This window comes from Solea senegalensis, linkage group LG15 (assembly GCF_019176455.1).
Source record: "Solea senegalensis isolate Sse05_10M linkage group LG15, IFAPA_SoseM_1, whole genome shotgun sequence".
Lineage (NCBI taxonomy): Eukaryota > Metazoa > Chordata > Actinopteri > Pleuronectiformes > Soleidae > Solea > Solea senegalensis.
The window spans coordinates 19,523,991-19,547,553 of NC_058035.1; the positions used below are offsets into that span (position 1 = coordinate 19,523,991).

At 39.6% G+C, this 23,563-nt stretch overlaps 1 protein-coding gene across 2 annotated transcripts in view; it reads right to left on the reverse strand.

Annotated features, from left to right (window-relative positions):
• LOC122782002 (pro-neuregulin-3, membrane-bound isoform) overlaps positions 1-23,563 on the reverse strand; it is a 389,177-nt gene that overhangs the window by 3,138 nt on the left and 362,476 nt on the right. For both annotated transcript variants that reach the window (XM_044046167.1, XM_044046166.1), the window contains 3 exons: positions 19,181-19,307; positions 8,362-8,483; positions 4,352-4,537 (listed from right to left, as the gene is read on the reverse strand). In XM_044046167.1, the coding sequence (XP_043902102.1) occupies positions 4,352-4,537; positions 8,362-8,483; positions 19,181-19,307 (435 nt within the window). The remainder of the gene's footprint in view (positions 1-4,351; positions 4,538-8,361; positions 8,484-19,180; positions 19,308-23,563) is intronic.

Genomic DNA, 23,563 nt, shown 5'->3' on the forward strand with positions numbered 1-23,563 from the left:
CAAATCAAAAAGATGTTTTAAGAGATGCCAACCTCAAGCTTTTGAAGCATTTGAAGTGTGTTTTCTGAAGTGGCTCAGCCAGTCTCAGCTCTATATCCAGGTCTTGATCGAACTTCCTTGAGCCCAGACATAATCTCTCCCTCTGAGACTGACCAGGCTTCCATTGTTTTCAGAGACTTAATCCTAAATCTCATTATCTCTATGTAATAATTTATAATCCTCGGTGAAAGCCACTCTTTTTTTTCCTGCAATGTCCAAATTTGACTCTCTCTCTTTTTTAATACCCTCCCCACACACACACACACACACACGCTTAGATTTTCCATCAAGGTGTGCAAAAACAGTGGTGGGTGGAGAAGGTGCATTTTCAGACTCAAAGGAAATCACATCCTGGTTTTATCGCTGCAGTATTTTTTCCGAGACATGAAAACCTCTCTCTGAAAAGCACAGCGGAGATTTAGCGAGCCCACAGAGAGGATCGTGCCAGCGATAACAGAGGATGATGTGAGGGTGCTAATTCCCAAGATAACATTCACAGACAAATCTCTCTTTTGATGTGTTGAAACACAATCAGATTGCAAAAATCTATGAAGCAGAGTTCAAATATAGACCCTGGAGCAGTGTGGGAGCAACTATAGCGGTATTACCGAGAGAGCGGATGTGAGCCAGTGAGGTGAGATAAGTGACCGAGGCTCTTATCTTTTACTCGGGCTCATTACATACGTGTTAACAGTTATTTTTCATTCATTTGTTCTCCTGCAGATCATTTCTTTGTGGATCTGTGAAATAATGTGCTGCACTGGCCTTGCGACGCTGACAACACGTTCCAGAGAAGTCAAATATGAACATTCATGCATTCATGCGTAGGAGCGCCACCTACACACATGCACGTATAAGTCAGGGACGTATAAGTAATAACTGAAGAAAAAAAGAAAAAAAAAACAGGTTGAGGGAGAAAGGAACTGGCACGATTCTAAAATAGAATCTGCAAAGTGTGTACGGAAATACGAAAATTGCACGCAGTCTCTCCGTCAGCTGATTTGGAGACAGCTTTATCTTAAAATAGTAGTAACAACACAGGACACTCTTTCTCCCTGTCAGCCATTTTGTTGAGATAACACAAGACTTCTGTAAGAGGCATGGAAAAGAGCGGGCAGCCTCTCTTTACACTGTCACATGCTATCTGCACACTCCTCTATCACATCCTTTTACTTCCCTGCTGTTGGAGTTTTTTTCCTCCTTCACTTTATCTCTGTGTGCTGTCCCCGTGTGCCAGAAGGGATTCAAACTTCTCGTCTCTCTATTTCAGTGTGTGTGTGTGTGTGTGTGTGTGCAGTCACGGTCAAACGTCTCCATGGCAACCCAGAATGGGCGAGGGAATGCCGCTCTCTGTGTGTCCATCTGCTGTGCTGTTGAATCAGATAGTGAGTGAGTGAGTGTCTGAGTGTAGGTCAGTGACTCAGGGTGACTCATGAATGGAATGACTCAGCAAAAAATGACCCGAGGCCTTCTTCTTTTTTTTTTTTTGCAGAAACGTGAATGAAACTTGAATGTGTCGAAATGTCGGATTTTAAATGCAGCGTCAGTGAATTTCTCTGAATACGAGGGAATTTCGACGTGAACAGATGTTGTACGGGCGCGGGAATATGTGCCGACTACAATGACACTAAAGTGACCGCACGACACCTGAGTGACATTCTGGCTGAGGCTCAGAGAGCAAACTCGACACAAGCGCCCGACCAGAGGGTCGTTAGGGGTCTTCACCAGGTTCCTGGGGTATGTGGGGTAACCAAAGTGCACTTGAGTCAACCAGAGGGTCAAACCACACAGTGCTCATGTGCCGTGTAGTAAATGTTTCATTCTCTTTTTATTCCTGACTTTAAACTTGAAAGCTCGTCACAGCTAATCTGACCATTCCGTGCTGTCATGATGTGACCTACCAACATGCTTCGTCATTGAGTTTATGACCCTAAAATACAGGATTATCATTGGGTACAACTTACTGATATGGCCTGAGAACACATTTACTCAATGTATACACTTTAAAGTTCTATCCCATTTGCAAATGTTTTTAGTTCTACACTCTTCTATTCTGGGCCACACAGTGGCGAGAAGTCCCGGGTTCGAGCCCCGGTTGGAACAAGGGCCTTTCTGCATGGAGTTTGCATGTTCTCCCCGTGTGTGCGTGGGTTCTCTCCGGGTTCTCCGGCTTCCTCCCACAGTCCAAAAACATGCAATGTGGGGATTAGGTAAATTGGACACTCTAAATTGACCATAGGAGTGAGTGTGAGAGTGAATGGTTGTTTGTCTCTAGCTGTGTGTGGCCCTGCGATGGACTGGCGAACTGTCCAGGGTGTACCGCGCCTATCGCCCGATGTAGCTGAGATTGGCACAGCACCCCCCGCGACCCTCTGGTGGAGGATAAAGCGGTTAGATGATGACTGACTGACTGACTGACTCTTCTATTCCGACTGTTAAGTCAAACTGAGCTACGGCAATAGCCGTAAAAAAACTGTCCTTGTCCCAGTAAACAAGCGTGCTTCCACTTCCACAACACTAGGTGGCAAGATTTTCCATTTCAACTTGTTTGTTTGTGTACACACGCAAAACAATTTTTTCTCCCAACCAGTGAAACAGGGGGAAGCTGATTTGTTTAGGCTAACTTTAAAGCACGCCACTGCTTGTGGTGTGCTCGTGTGGGATGTTACTCACAGATCCTAACACTAACACATTTCAATATGCTCCCACCATATCTTCAGGCCCACATCCATCACAACACTACAGGGAGTTCATGTTTTCAATTCCAGGACTTACTCTGTAGTGTAATGATTGATTGATGATTGACTGGTTGTATCCGTGCTTGGCCAGGGCACTCAATTTTCATCGCAGTGAGTTTTATTCCTGTTTAAATAAAGGTTAAATAAAACATTAATAATAGTATTTCTGTCTGGTTTTAGTCATACTAAAGCGATCATTTTAACAACGTCTGTGGGTGACTACGGGGGCAAAAAATAACAATAATAACTTGACAAAGGGATTTTCAAAACAAGGTTATAAACTGCTCTATTAAATCACAATGGAAGTACAACATAAAACTGTTTAAAATATGAGTCTCAGCTCCGGTGTCCCTAGATCGTGACATTTAAATAGAAGTTATTCAATAATGATTAAAATAAAAGGGAATGTGGGCACACTGGACACACATGACAGCGGCAATCATTCTTTTTGTCCCGTCTGCGTTTGTGTGTGTGTGTGTGTGTGTGTGGGCATAGACACTTAAGGAGTGTGATACTGTCTCCTTTTCCTATTCCTATTAGTATGCATGTGGGTCATGTGGAGCTTTATCCTGAGCCAGAGCTGCTGGGACCTGAGTGCCTGAAGTGAAGCTTGTCTGCCCAGGTGGTGAAAGCACTGACTCATGACCCACCAAATAAAAATGGGTCAAAGCACAGCAGCTCTCACGGTGAATGCATTTTCTTGCTAATCGTTTCCACTGATCATTTGCATTTCCCCTGGCCACGACGCTTGACATTTTCTCGGAGGAGTGGAGCCCTGCTACAGAGAGTCCGAGGAGGACGTGGCTGTGCAGCCTGCATCTTTGAACACCACATTTCAGCACATTGGAAAACTACGGGAGGGGGGAATAAAGGCGATGAAATGAAGAAATGGATTTATGTCGTTGTTGTTTCTGAACAAAAGAAAGACGACATTGATAATGTCAACGTACACCACCGCTAACGAAGAAACATGGCAAGGTTTTGTTGTCTTTTACATTAACCTTAGTGGAAGACTGGCTGTTTCAAAACATCGAACAGCAAGAACCATTTGAAGTACCTTGGATGTCACATTTCCATGTGGTAGTTAACTAATTGCTGATAAGAATGTAACCAATCAAGAATACCCTTTAGTTTGTGTATAGTGTACCAGACCTTTCATGCTGTGTAATTAAGATTTACACCAGCACAGTAAGAAAAAAAAAAACACACAAACAAACAGCTCATTAGCACAGCAATAACGTAATTAGCAGCAGGCGAAGCCAAAGACCATGGAAACCATGGTGTGAGATGAGGTGGAACTTCGCTGGGGTATCAGAGTTTGGCTGCAACCATGATGCCACTGCTCGTGGCAACTTTGACTGCAGTGAACTCGCTCATCGGGGTGTGAAGCGCATTGATTGAGGCGTAAGCAGCGTTTCATCCTTTGTGATTCATGAATGTCACATGACTAATGTGCTAACATACAGTATATGTATAACACAAAAATATTTCATAATCCTTTACTGTTAACAACCTTATTCCGTAACAATACATTTGAAGTTGGAATACGCCATAATCCCACTTCTCTTCCTTACCGTCTTTGTGATTCGACATCTTTTTCGGTTGAGTCTACTTCCTGCAGGTGTTGGTAGGCGGGGCCTGAATACTTGGACACCCCAATGGGGTTGAGTCTTCCTCTGGGAATGGGCGAGGTCCTGCGTGGAGCTGACCAATGGGCTGCCCGACTTTTCTGATCTGGGCTGTGAGACAACGACCCACTCCTGAGAAAGCATGCGTTATTGTCAGTTATGACACATATTATGTTATATACAGTGTCGGGCAAATGCAGTTACAGTTGCTATTTATTATGTGTAACTAATCATTAAATATCCACTGCCCATCTGGCGGAGAGTTGGTCAATGTCCAAATAAAATCCTCGTAGTCTATTGTCGCTACATTGCTGAGGTTTGTGTGTCAGTATGAAAGTGGATCAGAGATGAGTCAGCCGTCCGCTCTAATTACAAGTCGTGTCATCAACATCTAAGGGAAGAAGACACCATTTGTTGAGGTGAGACTGAATGTATTCATTGAAGTTATTGCACCTTCTGGTTTTTTGGCTGCGTGTTTAATGAGGCCTTTCATCACGACCCTCCTCTGGCTGTGTATGGATTTAGATTGTTTCCTTTTGAACTTCATTTCATTTCTTCAACGGTTCAGTTTTGGAGTAGGTCCAGAATTGGACCAGTGAAAGATCTGTAATCAGTATTATGTCTGAAGTGACGTCTTTATCAATACATGGCCTCTAATAAAACCCAGGCACTAAACGTACTTACCAGTCGGGGAACATAAAAGCAAAAGAAAGATGTAGTATGCAGCTCATTTCCCAGGTGATAGTAGTTACACACTCTGGTTAGACCTGGTATTAACATCCACTGTTGATCTGATTTCGTTAGAATGCATCATGGATTCTAAAGATTCTGATCATGTGACCTCATACGAGACTGGATCAGGCTTCACCTGCCCTTTATTCAGATACACACTGATGTCACGTCTGATCATGACAAACGATCTGACTGTACAGACGTCAAAGTGCTGCTCATGCTGAGGTGTCAGGGGACATCAGGATGTGTCCTCAAACGGATCTGAGGACACATTCAGTGCTCAGACCTGTGTGTGATTTGCACGTGATCAGATCACTCTGTCCAAGTAGACAGGGAAAGGTTCACTGCATCCTTCTGCAGAGGAGCAATAATGTTCCACAGAATGTCTTAAGATGGCTCCTGGAGAAGATCTTGGAGTAGAAAGCAAGCAGAACAAGATCACAGTCGTAAGATGATATGCTAAAGGACAGTGTCATAACCAGGTCGTTACTGTTTAAGAAGCGGGGCCCTAAGGCATGACCAGAAGCACTCACTGAAGCAAATTGTTTAAAATGTTGGTAAATCAATCAAACTTGCTTATGTACATTATTTAAAGTATATAAATGTAAATCGTGTTCTGAATATCTGTTTCTGGACCCAGAATTAAAATCCTCCCATGATCCATTTGTGGGTTCCAACCCAGTGTTTGTGAATCATTGGGGCTCTGATTACTGGTGAGATTTGCCCAATACTGGAGACACAGTCTAGACCAGGGGTGTCAAACTCATTTTTGTTCAGGGGCCACATACAGCACAATGTGATCTCAAGTGGGCCGGACCGGTAAAATAATAGCATAAAAACCTATGATCAACAAGAACTTCATTTTTACACAACATGACATTTCTTGAGAAATATAAGTGCAATTTCAACAATATCATGCCTAAATTTACTACTGGATCTATAAAGGCACAAACATTTAGTCACAGGTATCTGGAAGTGAAAAATATTGCATTTGACATTACGTTTAGATTGTAATCGTAGTGTGAAATTTCAACAAATTCATCCTGTGGGCCGGATTGGACCCTCTGGCGGGCCGGTTCTGGCCCCCGGGCCGTATGTTTGACACCCCTGGTCTAGACGGATCGTAAAAGGCTAGTTCTCACTTAATTTGCATTATGATATAATATTATTATGAAACTATCGACACATGACGCTATTTATCAACAGTTCCTTTTATTATTATTGTAAGTTACTAGTTGGTATTAAAACCTACATCAGTTGTAGTAACAAAGTCTGTGTCACTGCACTGTATGTATGTAAATATCTCAATTATGTTATATTTTTCATAACTTTTTATATAATTTTATGCCTTTTTGTCATATTTTATTGCTCTTCTTATTTTGTATCCGTAAATCATACTTTTGTCATATTTTACTGTTTATTCTAAATCCCTTCTGACCATTTTAATGCTTTAACAAGTGAATTTCCCTAATGTGGGATCAATATATACAGTATATATCATACATAATACATAACATACATAATCAAAATTAAACTGAACTTCACTAAGCTAAATATTGAATCAGTCACACTGAAGTCATTAAAAAGCATTGTTTTGATGATCTTCGTGAAGGCCTCTGAAGAGACTGCGTGTATTAGTGCTGTGATTATATTTGAATGTGTGTTCTGGATCCGAGCCTCCGATCATATTTAACCCCTCTGTTTTGAAAGAGAGATTTGTGACTGTTGGCAGAGTTTCGTAGAAAGGCTTTGGAAAACAAACAATTAGCCTGTGCGTGGTTCTTTCTGGCTGTTTGGAACCACGGGATCGTGACACACTCTTTCGTTCTCGTCGATGCATGAGCTGATTCCGCCGCAAACAAATAAATGATGATGTTGTCTGTGGCAGGAGCAACAGAGTTCCCACTGAGTAACTCGACTCTTCACAGAATGAGTCAGAAGTCAGAATATAACAGAGAACGCTTGTAGTCAGTTCATCATATTTCTGGGTTGTTTAACTTGCCAGCATTCCCTTGAATATGGTCATTAACTCAAGACTGCTTTGGAGTATCTTGGCAGCAACTATGGATGGAGTGTGAGGCTCCAAGGTAGGAATGCTGCTAAAAGAAATAATGAAAGAGAACAAAGGCCAATAAAGCCTCAAGGCCACATTTTCTCATCTTTATCTGGATCAACAAAAGGGTTTTGTTTCACATATACAAATACTAAACCTGCCAGAGAGGTTTATATATTATTCATTGAAAATGTGACCATAAAACAAAAACATTTAAACTTAAGGTTAACTGGATTTTTTTGGCTATCGCTCCCTGGTCACATCACTACAGGTTTCCAGCATAGCTTTTGTGATGAACTATTAACAACTTGGGCCAGAGCAGAGCGCAGTATTTAGTTTAATCTGTTCCGATGCATCAACATGTGCAGCGTTGTTCTCTGTGACGTTCGCGTCAACTTCAAGTTATTTCAACGTCTCTCGTCGCCTCCTCTTTTCCTCCGTACTTTTTATTCCGATGAGGCTTTTATTCAGATTATCTGTGTCCCATGCAAACACGGTTTTTGTCAGCGAGCTCCACGGTGTTGTTGTTTTTCCCTTCTTAATGCTACTCACTGTGTTTCCGGCACGTTTGATGTCACATTTCACGCAGGGGTGAAAAAAACAAACGAGCACAGGACAGAACATCCACTGGCACTGGGAATGTTAGGAATCACTGTTTTCGTTAGCGGGTTCACACAGGTTCAAAGTTGCCCGTATACACTTCTGTTTGTTATTGTAGAATCCAGCCTTGGCAAAGATACAAATGGAACCTCTGAAGTACGCACTTGTGTGTGTGTGTGTGTGTGAATGAGTGTCTGTTGGACTGTGTTGCTGCTGAGGAACATGCCAAAGCCCCGCGAGCTCCAACACATCATGAGCAGTGTGAGAAAATAGCTTACTGGAATTGACGTACTTGTGCCGGCTCATAAATCCCCGCATCTCATCTCCGTCCAATGTCTTCTGTGTTCCTTCATGACTGTTATGGCTGTGGTTATTTACATGCTGATAGCTTTAATTATGATCATTATTATTCTTCTTTTAATTAGCATTTAGCTTTGGCTGCACTCTAATGTCGATGATTACATTTTCCTTCTCACTGCGTCCCTTCCGATTAAAGGGAGGGAGTATCGTTTGCGTTACTGCCTGTTGCCGTGCGCATATTGTACCCACTGGCGTCTCCTGTGTGTCGTACCTGCTGTGCTTTGCCGTGGCTCTGGAGCAGCCGGAGGGTGCGGCCGCGGTCGTGATGTCGCAGTGTGCGAGGCTGGACTCGCACACACTTCCCTGGCGAGCCTGGGCGGACCGTTTGCAGCACTGCACAGACAAATGAGAGGAATAAAAAAAGGGTTTTATTGCTCTTTTATAAATCATGTGAAATAAAGTCAGGATACAACTTTTTTCCTCTTCTTTTAGGCAGGGTATTGTGAGATTTTTAAGCTCTCCCTTGTTAACCCCCCCCCTCCGTGCTCTATCTCACACTCTGCAAGGCCTCAGGGTGGGGTTTGACTTCTGCCTTGATTCTGGGAGCTGATTGCCAGAGTCTAAATGTTACATTCATATCTGTCGTTCTTTTCACTTTCCTCAACATCATTCTGGCCTTTGGGGCAATTGAGGTGAATTGCACTGTGTGGAACAGAGGGAGAGGGAGAGGGAGGCTGCTCATAACTTGATAGAATCAAGTTACATTTGAAAGCTTCCTGCTCTGTGGATGAACAGTATTCTGTGGGTGAAAAATCATACGCAGCGGATTTCTACTGGAACTGTAGTGTTTACATTTGAAATAAATGTCTGTTACATTCAAACCATTGTCATATGAGGTCACTGTAAGATATGAAATCAGCGCCACACACAACTCAGTATAGCAGTGTTTGGATCTCAGACTGGGAGCTCATTACAAAGTTGAGTTGCTTTCTTGTTGCTGTTGCTGAACAATAATGAACTTTGAATCAACAAAAAATGATTCAAACACAAATTAGATTCAACATTTCATGGTCACATCCTGGTGAGATGCAAAAGTGACACTGACACAGTCTCTCCTTTAAATCTACGGTCTTTGCATTCATCCACTGTTAATTATGGAATTATTTAATTTAATTTAATTTTGTCAAATATTTAATATTTCTAATCGGAACCAATTTTAAAAAAGCCACAGGGATTTAAATGATTACACATGACTCTTTTTCATATGCAGTAACAGGTTGTCACCAGATTTGTTGACCTCTCACATTCACATTGGAACATTTCTCTTGTAAGTGGAGGGGGGATCATAACTGGTGTAACATGGGAAAGAGGAGCACAGAATTTAAACTGGATGCATGCTATTTGCATAGGAACCTTGCAGCTCCGTGTCCTATCTTTGCCGTTAAGTAGATTTAACCTCACTTGACATTTAGCAATAATGAGCTCTTGGTGCAGCACAGTGGGAATATTGATTTGTAAAAATCCCTCCGTGCCTTTCTGTGTCTATTTTGTAATTTATAACAATTCTTGAACAGAATCCTGTAATAGAACAGTTTGTCTCTGGTAATATTTTACTATGTCTGAGAAATGTAATTCTTTCCTACTGAATAACGCTGATTTACAAGCCCCCAGATATATTTGAATGCAGACCTCCTCCATACTTTCATGGAACTGATACTGCAGCTTGGAAACTCTTTTTTTATAAATATATGAACAATATAATAGATTCCTGGGAATAAAACAATCTTCAACGCTTTAGAGTCTCATGGAGTTGAAAAAGGTTTTCATGTTTAACTCTTTGCATATTCACTTAAAAAACGCTGCATCGACATGTCGTCTTTGGGGGTTGAACTTAGGAAGTAACCTTGTGGAGGATAAAGCAGTAGACGATGAGTGAGTGAGTGAGTGAGTGAGTGAGTGAGTGAGTGAGCATACTCTTCCTTTAACACTGCTGTAAATCTTAAACTTTATTGCTTTCTGTTCATTTGAATCCCCTCCCCATCCACATTTCCTTCCTCCTCCTCCCATCATTCAGTTTTCATACCACAAGATCAAAATATACAGTCATAGTATTGTAAGTAGGTCCCAGTCCCCTCCCATTATTTTTTTTTTTTTTTAATATTCATTCCCAAACAAAGCAGTTCTTTGATCATTCCCTTTGCTCTGTTGTTAAAAATGCTGAGTCACTGTTTCAGGCTTTAAATGAGAAAGAAGATTCATCATTTGTGGTTCGCATCGACGTGGCATTGACAGTTTGTTCCTTCTCACACAGACATTTGTAGACCTTGGTAATGGAAGGTGAGACAAAGACATTTCTGTGTGATACCCTGCTAAAAATGACTTTCATGACTTGTCTTGATACAACATCTGTGGTGTGAGCTCTTTTTTTTATTTAATACCCTTTTGAAGGCTCTCCACAGAACACCAGGCTCATTAGCATCACGCGCGCTGCCATGGTTACGTGACCAGCCTGATTTGTGCTGAAACTGTGGCATATGGTCTTTCCCAATATGACTTTTTTTAGTGTAAAAGTACGATATCTCAGCATGAAGTAGGAAAAAGATGAATGATTTAAAAAAGCAGGTTAATTAGTTAGTCTTTCACTTAGTTTTAAGGCCTTATTTTACATTTGGTACCAAGTGTGCTCATTTCACACCACTGAAGTTGTACTTTTCTGGTCCAGCAGCAACATACGCTATGTTATTTACATGTACATGTACATGTACACCTCACTATAGAGAATTTGGACTACTTTTTCCACGTAATCTAGTAAACTAACACTCATTGTCTACTGCTTTATCCTACTGCTCTATTCTACCACACAGCAGTTTGACGGAATTGACACTTCTTGTCTCCACCCACCGCCTGTGCTGCTGCTGTATACACACAAACGCTCCCTCAGTCAGGATCTGATATTGCTTGACGGAGCCTGTTTTCAGGTGAAGGATGCAGCACGCAAACTATTTAAACATTTTTTCTGTTCACGAGGACCAACTTTAAGTTGTTCTCTTCAAGAAGTAATGAATTGATTATTAATTAATTATAACATTATAAAAAAACAATACATTTTCAGTTTCTCCATAGTGTTTGGTAGATAGGCAGGCACCTGGCTGTGTATGTATCACCTTCGTGGAGGTCCTCACATTATTTTCAACGTGTTAGTGAAAAACACAAGAATAGGTAAGAGCCTGTCAACTGTGAGAAAGTACACTTCAAACTTGAAGAAGCTCCTGCAGGGTAACGTACGTGATTGTGTGTTGGTGAGGCACATGGAGGAGGAGGAGGAGGAGGAGAATGCAATCATCAGCAATGGTGATACAGTAATGTCTAATTTATAACTTGGCAAAAAGCACTTATGAGCTAGGATTAATTCTGTATTTTTACAGGAGCTTTTAAAAGATTGTAAAGCAAATATTATCAGGATCACTCTGACTTGAGAGCTACATAATTTAAACTGGACATTTGGGGTTTGAAGTGTTAAATCCAGTGTTTGTGTAACTTGATCCAGTGACAATATTTCAGCTTTGATTGTTTTCTGTGGCAGTTACCTGTGATTCTGCAAGTGTGATACGATTTCAAAATAAAATCATTGGATTACGCGTTAAATAGATGAATTCCTACCCGGCAATCGCCTATTTGTACTTTAAAGTCTAAAAATGTCATTGTTTCAAGTTATCATATGATGAAAACCAAAATATTAAGTTTTTTAGACTGCCACAATCAATCAGAGTAGAATCCATTAACTGTTAATCAATAGTTGGATGGAAAAAAAAAAACATCAATGAACAAACAACTCATTTCCACTGCTAGTCCCACACTAAACGCGGGCATGTCCAAGTTTACAGACTCAACATTACTTAGATTTTTCTGTCTTTTTTACCAGAGACACTCATTTATCTGTTGCTCTCTAACAGCTCATAGAAGGCAAAAGTGCCTCCGATCTGTTATCACGGACACTGTGTGCTTCAGCATCCGTTTTTTTTTTTTTTTTTTGATTCCGTATGAAAACAGATCTGGCTCGAGGAAATAAACCACAAACTGTGTGCGTGCGTCACGCAGCGTTACGGACTGTTTATAGAGACCATCAATAAAAATATAATGTTTTCCTCGCGCGGCTGCGGGCGGAGGAATCTCAGCGGTTTAGCTCAATAAACATGCACAGACACAAAAGGGCAAAAGTAATCATGGATTTGACAGGGATTTTATGGCAAGTCTGGACATTTGTGGTGCAGAAGGAACATGTAATGGTGTATATTAATGGATTGGTGTGTGTGTGCTCTCTGTAATAGATGTTTTAATCTCTGAGATAGTGGCACGTACTGTTAGCCTCTGGCTATTTGGGGACAGTATGATATTACAGATATTACATGTGTGATTTCTCTCTTTCACTCTCATACACACACACACACACACACTCGCCAAGTCTTGTTAATGACAGAGAAAGATAGAGTACATTTTAATTATGCAGCAGTGACAGACAGTTGGCGGAACACCTGTGGAAATCGTGATGGGATGTTAAAAGCTGAAGACGGCCTCATTTAGAGACGCGCTTTAGTTCCAGGCGTAATCAAATACTTGCCGTGAATGGACCTGCGGTGCTAATCAGAGGTGCTCATTTTCTCTCACTGGCCACAACTGGAAAGTTGCTGCTGCTTTTGTCTCAAAAAACAACAAAAACATATATCATTGCAGCTAGATTGCAATTAAAGTATAGTGACGAAGCATAGCAACTTGTCGTGTATGGCTCATTTATGTAAACGTGTGCTCCTTTACGCTGTTGTTCTGTGTTCAGACATTTTGGTAGTTAATTGCCTGCAGACAACAAATCCATGTTTGGACGTGTATAGGCAGAATAAATAAATAAATAGGTCTAATAAAAACAGACGTTCCTCAAATTAAAGCACAAATTAAATATTTAAAAGCACATTTCAAAGATAAAAATTAGTATTAGAGATTATAGTCATGTTTTTTTTTTACAGTCAATTAACAGTGATTAATGAATCAGTGCTTTTAGAGCAATTTGCTAAATAAAAACCAAAAGACTCCACATATTTATTGTTTTTTTTTTCTTAATCTTGTAGTAATCCATCAAAGGGATTTAATGACATTCTAGTGGGATGTCCAACTACTCTTTGCAGAGGACACACATATCAGTATAATACACACACACACACAATATGGCAGCTCAATGTATAGAAACATGATGCTACTGTGTCCATGATTAACATGAATCCACTGTATTCATTCATTTAATCAACCTGTGAGCTGATTTTGTTTTCTCTAGCGCTGACTATATTGTATTTATTTTCTTTATTATCAAGTCAAATGTCACACTCACACATCGCCGGATGCCAACGCTTTCCCCACATGATGCAACTGTCTATCTAGTCCTTATAATTCATCCACTTAATCGTGTTGCTCCTAATGTGAATAGTGAAGGCGTGTCAAAATTGAATCATTTTAAACTCTGAATAATTTGCAATTTTGTGCCATTTATACTCAGCAAATATAGCTGCAATACGTCAAACTTATTCCAGAGCCCATCTCATGAAGATGTGCCTCATTCTGACTCTACGTAGTGTGACAGAATCGTCATGGTAACGTTAACTATACGGTAGTTTCTCATTAAGTGTCAGATGAGAGAAGAGGTGAGACATCCACAGCTAAGGCTGCTGCCTTTGTGATGACTTATCTGATTTTCCCTTCTTTATCACATTTTCCAAATAGCAAATGTGATTTACGTGACGCTGAGAGTTATTGCGCGAGTGTGAGTTCAGCAGAGCCGCAGTGTTGCCCATGTGAGCCAGACTGCAGACTCTGTCAGACCCGACTAGACATTTAATCAGGCAAACACCTGGACGGACCAGAACAGGATCTAAACACAACAATCAGTGGAAATATGAAATACAGGGAAGTGAAACATTAACAAATACACGTGTCAGCTAATATGATGAGCTTACTCTCTCATAAAGAATGATTACAGAGAAGAACTTGATGTAAAAGACAAAGATCTCTGTGTACACAGGAACTTTACCTTAAGCCCTGGAGACCGGCAGGTTTATTGTCACTGCAGCAGAACACAGACTGTGTCTGATGTGTGAGAGAGTAAATGTTAGATGGGTACGTTTTTTTTTTTTTTTTTGTTCTGGTGTCTTAAAACACACCCTGGTTGTGTTATTGTGTGCTTGACACACAGTCAATCAATCATTCGAGGATCTACACAAATAGAACACAATCAAAGAATGCAGCTGTAACCAACAAAGGAAGTGGAATACATAAAAAAAAAGATAAAAAAAAACAATTTATGTCACCCTTTATATATTTCTGTCAAATTAACCCTTCGTGGTCACACTGCCGTGGGAATAATACACAACTCCTTATATGGACATCCTGTGGGTGTCTGATTATAGGTCACATATTCAGGCTTTAAAAAAATTTATAGTATAGCATTTATAGTAGTGATATAAAGTAGCAACAATTATACAGAAGTCACAAATTACAACGTTTTTCTTTTGTTTTTAACATTTGGAGTACTTTTTGCTCTGGTGTGTTTATGTAGTTGGTGACAAAATAAATAGTTTTCATCAGATTGCCGCAGTTTTGCTGAAAAAAGGAGCATAGCAGCCGCAATGCTCTGTGTTCTAAGGGCTAATCATAAATAGCAGCAGTTGGCTTGGCATTAAGATTGACACCCCATCACTCTTTCCTTATGGCTCCAAAGAGATAAATGAGAAGTGATGAACAAGTATCTTAACCCCCCTGTTGGAGCCTGCATGTGAATGCTGGCGTGCAAGTGGAGCTGAATCAACACTGGTGCAGGGCAGTGACAACAAAGAGAGACTGTAACAGGATCACACACATACACACTGCACCTTTCACAAACTTTAATCAACTGAAGCTCCTATGTACATATATATGTACATATATATATATATATATATGTATGTGTATGTACAGTATATAAAACAAAAGATGAAAAGATTGCATGTTCCGAGATAAAGGAGGGATGAATCACCACTTTGTTCACTCCAGCTGGCCACAGTCACATCCATTATACGAGTTTGAATGAAAGTCCTTGCTGAAAGGACAGGAGGGAGTTCAAGGAGCAAAAATTTGAACATTTCTCTCATTAACTTTCATAATGTGAAGGATAACAACAAATACATATTAAAATAAAAAAGTGAAATAGTCTGCTTAAATCATGTTTTTTGATTTATTTTACGTAACCTCGCTGCTGCTGTTGTTTACTAATCTTGAGTGATAAATGCTTCTTTTTTTTTTTACATTCAAACTTACATTCAAACCTAAAACTGGTTTTACTTTGATAATAGAATTTCCAATTTTACAGCCCATAAGATCTAACTTCATAGAGCCATTCCCTTGATCTAAAAGCAAGTTTGGGAAATCACTAAGTTTGCCACAGTATTCAGTTTGAGGGCGATATGAGGAGGCACACCTGACACCTCGTCCTCATGAACGCCAGACTGTAAAGCTTGCTTTCAAGCCTTTGTCCACTATGTCTTTGGGCTACATTTTAAATACATGAACCCCATGTGAACCCAAACTCGAGGTCCTCGGGCAACAATGTCCTTATTAGGCTTTAAAGTGAGGTTTTTTGAAGTGTGGTTGTATGAGGTGCTGACACGTAATCAGCTGTGTGCTCGACACAGCCCGAAAAACAAGACGCTCATTGATGTTTTTGTCACTTTTCCAACAATTAAATTCAAGCAAATAATTTGTAACATGCTATTCCTTTGAATATATTCGGATATAGAATGACACCATTATTATTTATTAGACTTATTTATTAGAGAATTAGACAACACTGCCCGTATCCAAATAGTCCATTCTGACTGTGTACGCACACCACAATCAGATACTTGTAATTTCGCATCCATGTAAACCATGGGATTGTAAAGTCCAATCGGGGGTTAATCTTTTCGGAATGAAGAAGATTTGCACATGTAAACATAGCTACTGTCTAATTTTTAAATCTATAGCCAAACTGTGCAGGGCACGCCCTCTGCTGGAACCCAAAGTAATTACTTCAGACAGTCTGGTACAGCTCTAGGCTGTATATTCTGAACTCAAATGGGTTTTTAATGCTCCAGTTTGAACTTTGTCCCCAAATTTGAACAAATATCATATAAAAGTTTCATATAAAAAGTGACATCCCTACTTTTACCACCAAAACCTATATCCTCACAATATGTCATTAAAAGTATTTAAACATATGAAGCACAGCCAAAAAATACAAGCTCCCTGGCAGAGGTTACAAAATGAATATAAACTGAATATAAAGTGAACATATCACTTTTTAAGAACTCAGAGCTTATAAATGATGTTGAGGTCTGAGGTCAAATGGAATTTTCCTATCAACACAGTAAACATGTCATAATTTAAAGGCAGCATATTTCTGCTCTGAGCTTTGAGTCAGAGTTATTGGAAGTAGATGAAAACAGTTTACGATGGTCTTAGAATGAACTAACATGAAACAACTTGCTCACACGCTGTCCCGAATAACAGTCTAAGGCCTGCGCAAACCTGATGTTTCGAAAAATAATGTTTGGAGAAATAAATGGGAATTTCCAAAACCCATTTCCATAGAAGATATTTGAATCTGTAGAACTTCTGCTTGGGTCACTTACACACAAACAGGATCAGGGAAGATTTCTAGTGCTGGCGGTGCAGAGCTAATGTCCCCACTGTTGCAAGAAACTTGAGTTGACTGATGATAGGAGACGGGATGGGGACAGGTCCCAAACAAATGTGCTGTGGTGTCAGAGTGTGATTATATCCACATCCATCCACCTTGACCTTCTCACCATGACTTAAAGAATGCTACACAACTTCCTGGCTCTAAAAGTAACAATGTTTACTTTTTTCAAAACAAACTGAGCTGATCTTTATGTCGTAACGTGCCAAATAAGCAGAGACTAATCCAGGGGTGTCAAACTCATTTTTGTTCAGGGGCCACATACAGCACAATTTGATCTCAAGTGGGCCGGACCCGTAAAAATAGTAAAATAATAGCATAATAACCTATGAACAACAAGAACTCCTTGCTTTTTTTCTCCTTTGTTTTACATTTAATGAAGGATAGTTTTACAAAACATGAAGTTTCTTGGGAAATATAAGTGCAATTTCAACAATATCGTGCCTAAATGTGCTATTTACACATCACACTGGCTCTATAAAGGCACAAACATTTAGTCACAGGTATCTGGAAGAGATTTAGATTGAAATCGTGGTGTGAAATTTTAACAAATTCATCCTGTGGGCCAGAGTGGACCCTCTGGCGGGCCAGTTCTGGCCCCCGGGCCGTATGTTTGACACCCCAGGACTAATCGGATGAATAATCATGTAAATCAGGACCTGGACTGAGGTTTTGAACTGTTACTATGAATTGTAAATGTCTCTATAGGTCTTGAGTGATCACTAGATCTTACTCCTGTGGAAAACCACACATGCAAACACAACAAAACATAATGCAAGACCACAGACCAACATAATTAGTCTTAATTATTAGTCATAATTAGGAACACTAATGACAGACAAGTCAGTGTGTTTGTATGTGACTGAAATACGACTGTACCCACTGTAATAGTGACGACGCATGTAAACCAGTGTATGTGGCGTGTGAGGGTACAGTGCATAGTGACTGTCTTGGCCAGGTCACAAGGTCATGTCCGAGACACATGTGGTCATAAGGCCGCCTTGACCACCTCTGAACGCAGTGACTGAATTTCTGTGCTTCTGTTGCCGTTGGATTTATCTATGTTGTGCATATTGTGTTTGTGATGATAGAGTCCCTCGTTGTACAGTGCGCTGTACATTTACATAATTGTACATTTAAATCATGCCCTGAGAGGGAACGTACAATTTATATGATAAAGCTAAAAGCTAAAAAAAAGGTGCACAAATACACGCACGTTCTCCCAAGGTAATGGCAGATGTGGATTTGACTGACAATCATATTAAGGTAATGTTTCCCATGCCAGCTACTCAAAGATGCACAACTGGGAGTGATGTGATGACAACAGACTCGGACGATGATGAATGACAATGAAACCGCTGAAAGATTGCTGGCCTGCTCGCTCGCACGCTCAAAGACCTGTGAGCCTGATGGAAGTGTCCAGGTGAAGATGGGGTTGCATAGTGATTAACGCCGCTGAAAACCACAGGGGGTTGATGAATTCAATGATAGATGCAAACATCCTGAGGTGTAAAAAAGCTGAGTAAACTGTACGTGTCTGATTTGTGATCAGAACTATTAGGGGTGTCACAACCACACATTTCCTTGTGTGTTTTGCATCAGAAGTGTACGACACAGAAGAACAACAACCTTTCCGCTTTCTCACACTCACATAATTGACTTATATACCTATTTATTCATCTATTGATTACATTTCATGTGTTATATGTTCTAATGACGTGTACAACAGATAGTTGTGTTCTTCACCTTCTTCAGAAAATAAAATATACCCACTGAAACCATTATAAACCTTTTTTTTTTTCATTCCCCATTTTAACAAACAGTCATTCATTCCATGGCCTCAGTTAGCCAATATGAATGAATGAATGAATGAATTTATTGATTTATTTATTTTCTATGATCAGGACTGATGAACATATATTCACTGAAAATGAAAAATAACTGTTGTAAGTTTATAAGATGTTTTTGCATGTAACATAAAGAGTGGTAATGGTAGTTCATAAAAAAAAAAAACATGACAAAAAGTCAATGTTGTTGATAATCAATGGCATTTTAAAGGCACAGTGTGTAAAATCTATCAACATTTATTGGTATTTATTTAAGTGGCATGTTGCAGCTGATTATGCCTCAACCTATCCAGAATTCAGTTACAGGATAAAAAAACTCAAAAGATGTTTAGTTTGTCCATTGTAGGCTACCATAAAAACATGGTGGTCCAAAATGGCGGCCTCTGTAGAGCTGACCCTGCTCCTGATATCAATAGTTTCATTCTGGGGTAATAAAATCAGATGTATGGAAAAATCATGATGTCAAAAGTAAAAACAGTGGTTTTTACCTCATGCATTTGCAGGTTGTTGTTCGGAGACCTCGTCTTGACATCCAGGGCATTCTGGGAGTTAGCAGAGTAGTTTTTCAGACTACGACTCTCCTTCAGATGAGCCTGGAGCTTCTCTCTGCGTCTCCTAAAAAACAGAGAGATTATGTTGAGGATTTGACTTCACAGGAGTCCTAATAGACACATTATTAAATCCTCAGCAGGTCTGCAGGCTTTCACCACATCCAATCATTACATGCTCTCAGTTACTCAATCATCAACTCTCGCTGAGTTCCTAAACTGTATAATACACATATTGTACAAGATCAAGCATCTGTTGGCGTAACACAGATGTTCATAATAATCAGGCTCCAGAAAAACACATTTTCACCTCTTTTGTGTCATGATGTACTGCAATCACCATCCTAAAATTCTCTACACACACTAATAGTATAGTTGTACAGTTGATAAGATAGTAAACAACATTACATTACTAAATATGATGATTATTTCATAATCATATATTAGACGACTGGTTCCTTCCTGTAGTCATTTTGTAAAACATTTTTTTTTACTTGTTTTTTTGTGATGATGATGTATGATCTTTTTAAAGTGGCTTTAAAGTGTCCTTGTGGTTCTTTCTTTTGAGGAGTGGTGATTTGTAAGGCCTCGAGAGCTACTTGTTTCTGTCTATTTCTGTGTCTTCTTTTGTCACTTTTCCTCCTCTGCTTCATGAGACATCAGGTACAATGAAAGCAGTTGAACCTGTTCAAAGATAAGGGAGGACAGACCTGAAAGACTTTGACAAGGTCCTCACTGAGCAGGTCAGAGCATCAGAGAGAGGGAAGGACTTTGGAGGAGGGTGAAGTACGCTATGAACCAACAGTGGGGGTCAAAGATAAACAATGAACCAGGGGACCAGCTGTTGGGCATGTACTATTTAATGCCACTTTAACGCTGGATTCACACACACGTGCCAACATAAATGCTTCTCACTCACTTTGAATGGAGCAGTGCTAACACCACTGAACTGCTTTGTTCAGAAATGTTCAACATTCTGAGCATCAGCCAATCAGATCACGTTTAACAATCAGCTCAAACAAAGCTCTCAGAGATGGTTGTTCTTCCTGTTAATGCTGTGTGTTTTTGGGGGTGTTTTTGGGCAAAGTGCACCAAATAGATCACATCATCATCACTTTACCAAACATTAGCAACTCTTGCTACGTGGTCAGCTTCATTCTAAATCTACAATAGTCCTGTACAAGACAGTTTACTGTGGGTTGAGGGATTTTAAAGAAAATAATGTTATATTAAATTCTTGAGTTTGGTTGTTTATGGTAATTATACATATTAAATAAAATGCACATTATCTTCAGTCAGTAGCGTGAAAGAGCAGTGATGTTCACCTACCCTGTACAGCTAAAAACAAGAGATGTGGCGAATCCTCACATGAACCAGTTACCAGCTAACCACACTAACTCATACTCATACAAAACAGCACCACTTCCTTTCAACCTGGCTTTCATAATAAGAGCCACTGACTTTGGCTTTTTAACACTTCTTATGTCAAACTTTTGCCATAACGCTAAACAATAATAATAGCATCTTGTAAATAAAATACTTTTTGTTCATTTTATTTTTTGTGATAGGAGTCATTCCACAACTGTCATTAACGGTAACAGGAAGTAGTCACACTTTGCACTTGTGCAGAACAAATAGGGTTTCCAGTAACAGTTTGACATTGTTATAAAATAAAATACATGTTTTCAAAGTATCTTTCATTGTATTAGTTAATTCTATGAAATAAAATACACGTCTTTATGTCATTCCACAACTGTCATAGGACATTAGCGGTGACAGGAAGTAGTCACACTGTCGCACATGTACAGACACTCGGCTAATTCACCGTCAGTGTTGATGCGACGAGAATGAAGTTATGCACAAATGAAGAACTAAGAAATGCGGAGAGTCCCTGACTCAGCAGGTCAGAGCTGTTTTAGTGACGCAGTGGTCATAATGTTTTGGCTCATGAGCCAAAATAAGGTCAGACTGTTTCTGAACGCTGTACATTCATCACCAGGGAAGGACATTAAAACTGCATAGTAAAAGTCTGACTGACTGTCACGGTAAGCTTTCTCCACTTGGACCACAGATTCAAAACATAAAGATTTTAATGACAGCAATAGATATGATCATTATATGCTTTCTGTTCTTAAGCCAGCTGGCTCCAATAGTGATTCCCATTCATTTACCATAGAACATGCAGCCCTAATTTTGCATTCAAATGGAAAAATTAAATAAATAATAAAGGCATTCAATAAATAAATAAATAAATAAATAAATAAATAAATAAATAAATAAATAAATAAATAAATAAATAAATAAATAAATAAATATATATGTTATCAAGAACACTGGCGAGCATTTCACATGACTTCTGATTTTTAGGTCTCACCAACCTACATATTTTTGGAGGAGAAAAACATGTCTTTGACCAAGGAGAATTGCATTCTCTTCCACCCCATGCCCTTGGGAAGAGCAGACCAGAAGAACGTGAGCAAATGAGACCTCTATCTAAAGCTTTCTTTTCCTCTGGACGGGAATGAAGAATGGTTTTGAGCTAGAAACATGTTTCCCAGTTTAGATTGTGAACCTTGACTCCATTTAAACTGAGACGTCAATGAGACTGGACTTCTCATTTCTCGGAGGTACATTTGTTGAGGTGGTTTACTTGGACTTCCTATTTACCACACGGCACGACTAAAGTCATGAACTGGCAGACTAATTAGTTTGACTCAAATCTTGAGGTCCACAGATATTCATGTCAGGGGCAATAATTAGACCTTGTGTTGCAGAATATTGGACTTCTCTCATTCATCTGGTAAAAAGCTTCACTGCCTCTGCCTCACTTTTCTAAACTAGTCTACTTCATGTGCTCTTAATTTAAACTGACCCCAGTTACCAGACCATTAACTGGGGTCAGACTGGGCTCAGTGGTGTTGATAAAAAAAAAAAGGACTGAGTTACACAACTTCATTGGGATTATTGTCAGAACCAGGACAACTCTGCTGCATCACTGTGATGTTAATGAGGCATTTATAAACAGCCTCACACTGAGCGCCCATGCTCTTCACCTCTGCGCTGCTTTAATTATACTTGTATGAGCGCTGTGACATTAAGAAGCCACTACTTTTGGAAAAGTATTAACTTAAAAAGAGACATCAATAATCCCACAGTGTCTTTGTGTATTTGACGACTCACACTCACTGCTCTTCATGAGGGAAGCATGTGCAGTAAAAGTCTTCTCTCATATCGCATTGGCCACAGTTTTTGCGACACTATCTAACAAAGAAACGTCTCAACTTGTATAGTTCACACGAGTGTAGGGCTTTACACAACAGGATTTAATGATATCAGTGGCTTTTACCTTTTTTTTTGAAAGGTTTTATCTTAAAATAACGACCCACTTGTCAGAGCTCCAGCTGGAGTTTGTGAATCAAAAGGTCCAACGTGCAACATTTGCATCACAAAATGTCAGGAAGCATATATTATATATATATTATATATGTATATAATATATACATATATATATATATATATATATATGTATATGTATATATATATATATATATATATATATATATATATATATATATATATATATATACATATACATATACATATATATAAATAATTATATATGTATATATTATATACATATATAATATATATATATTCACAACATGCTCTTCCTCTTTTCCTCCTGCCCTGCAGCTCCATCCAACAGATTGTAGACTGAAGCTTGAATCTGAAAACATTTGACTTCCTGCTAGGTCACTTAGATTTGCAGTTATTGTTGCACCTGATCTGTATGCACCCTCTCTCTTGAACAAGCAAGTTCCCCAACTCAATTACAGATTCACAGAAAGTGCCTGTCCATCATGCTTTCATCCGATTATCTTGTTGTCAAGCTGCTCACTCGCTCACATCATTATATTACGCCTATGGAATTACATTGCCATCTATCACAGTCCACTTCACGGTCCATATACTCTGACTGACAGACTGCAGTTACATACTGGATGTTCGGCCGTTCCTCCTATGAGAACAGGATGCGGGCAACCTTTTCAAAGTTGCTGTCGCCAAGGACAGATGTAGAGCATTCATATGCCAATTAATGTGCACACACAGTGTATACAATGAGATATATGCAGATAATGCAGGAGCCACACAGAGTGACCTTTGGGTTATAACGGTCTATGAATATGTGTTTGCACATAATGAGATTTACACATTTTTGCAAATACCAAGAGTGAGATTTCTTTCAAGATTCTTGATGCCTCAACATGTTTCACCAGCCGTCGCTAAATGAGTAAAATGTCTCCCAAGGCACGCCACAAGGAA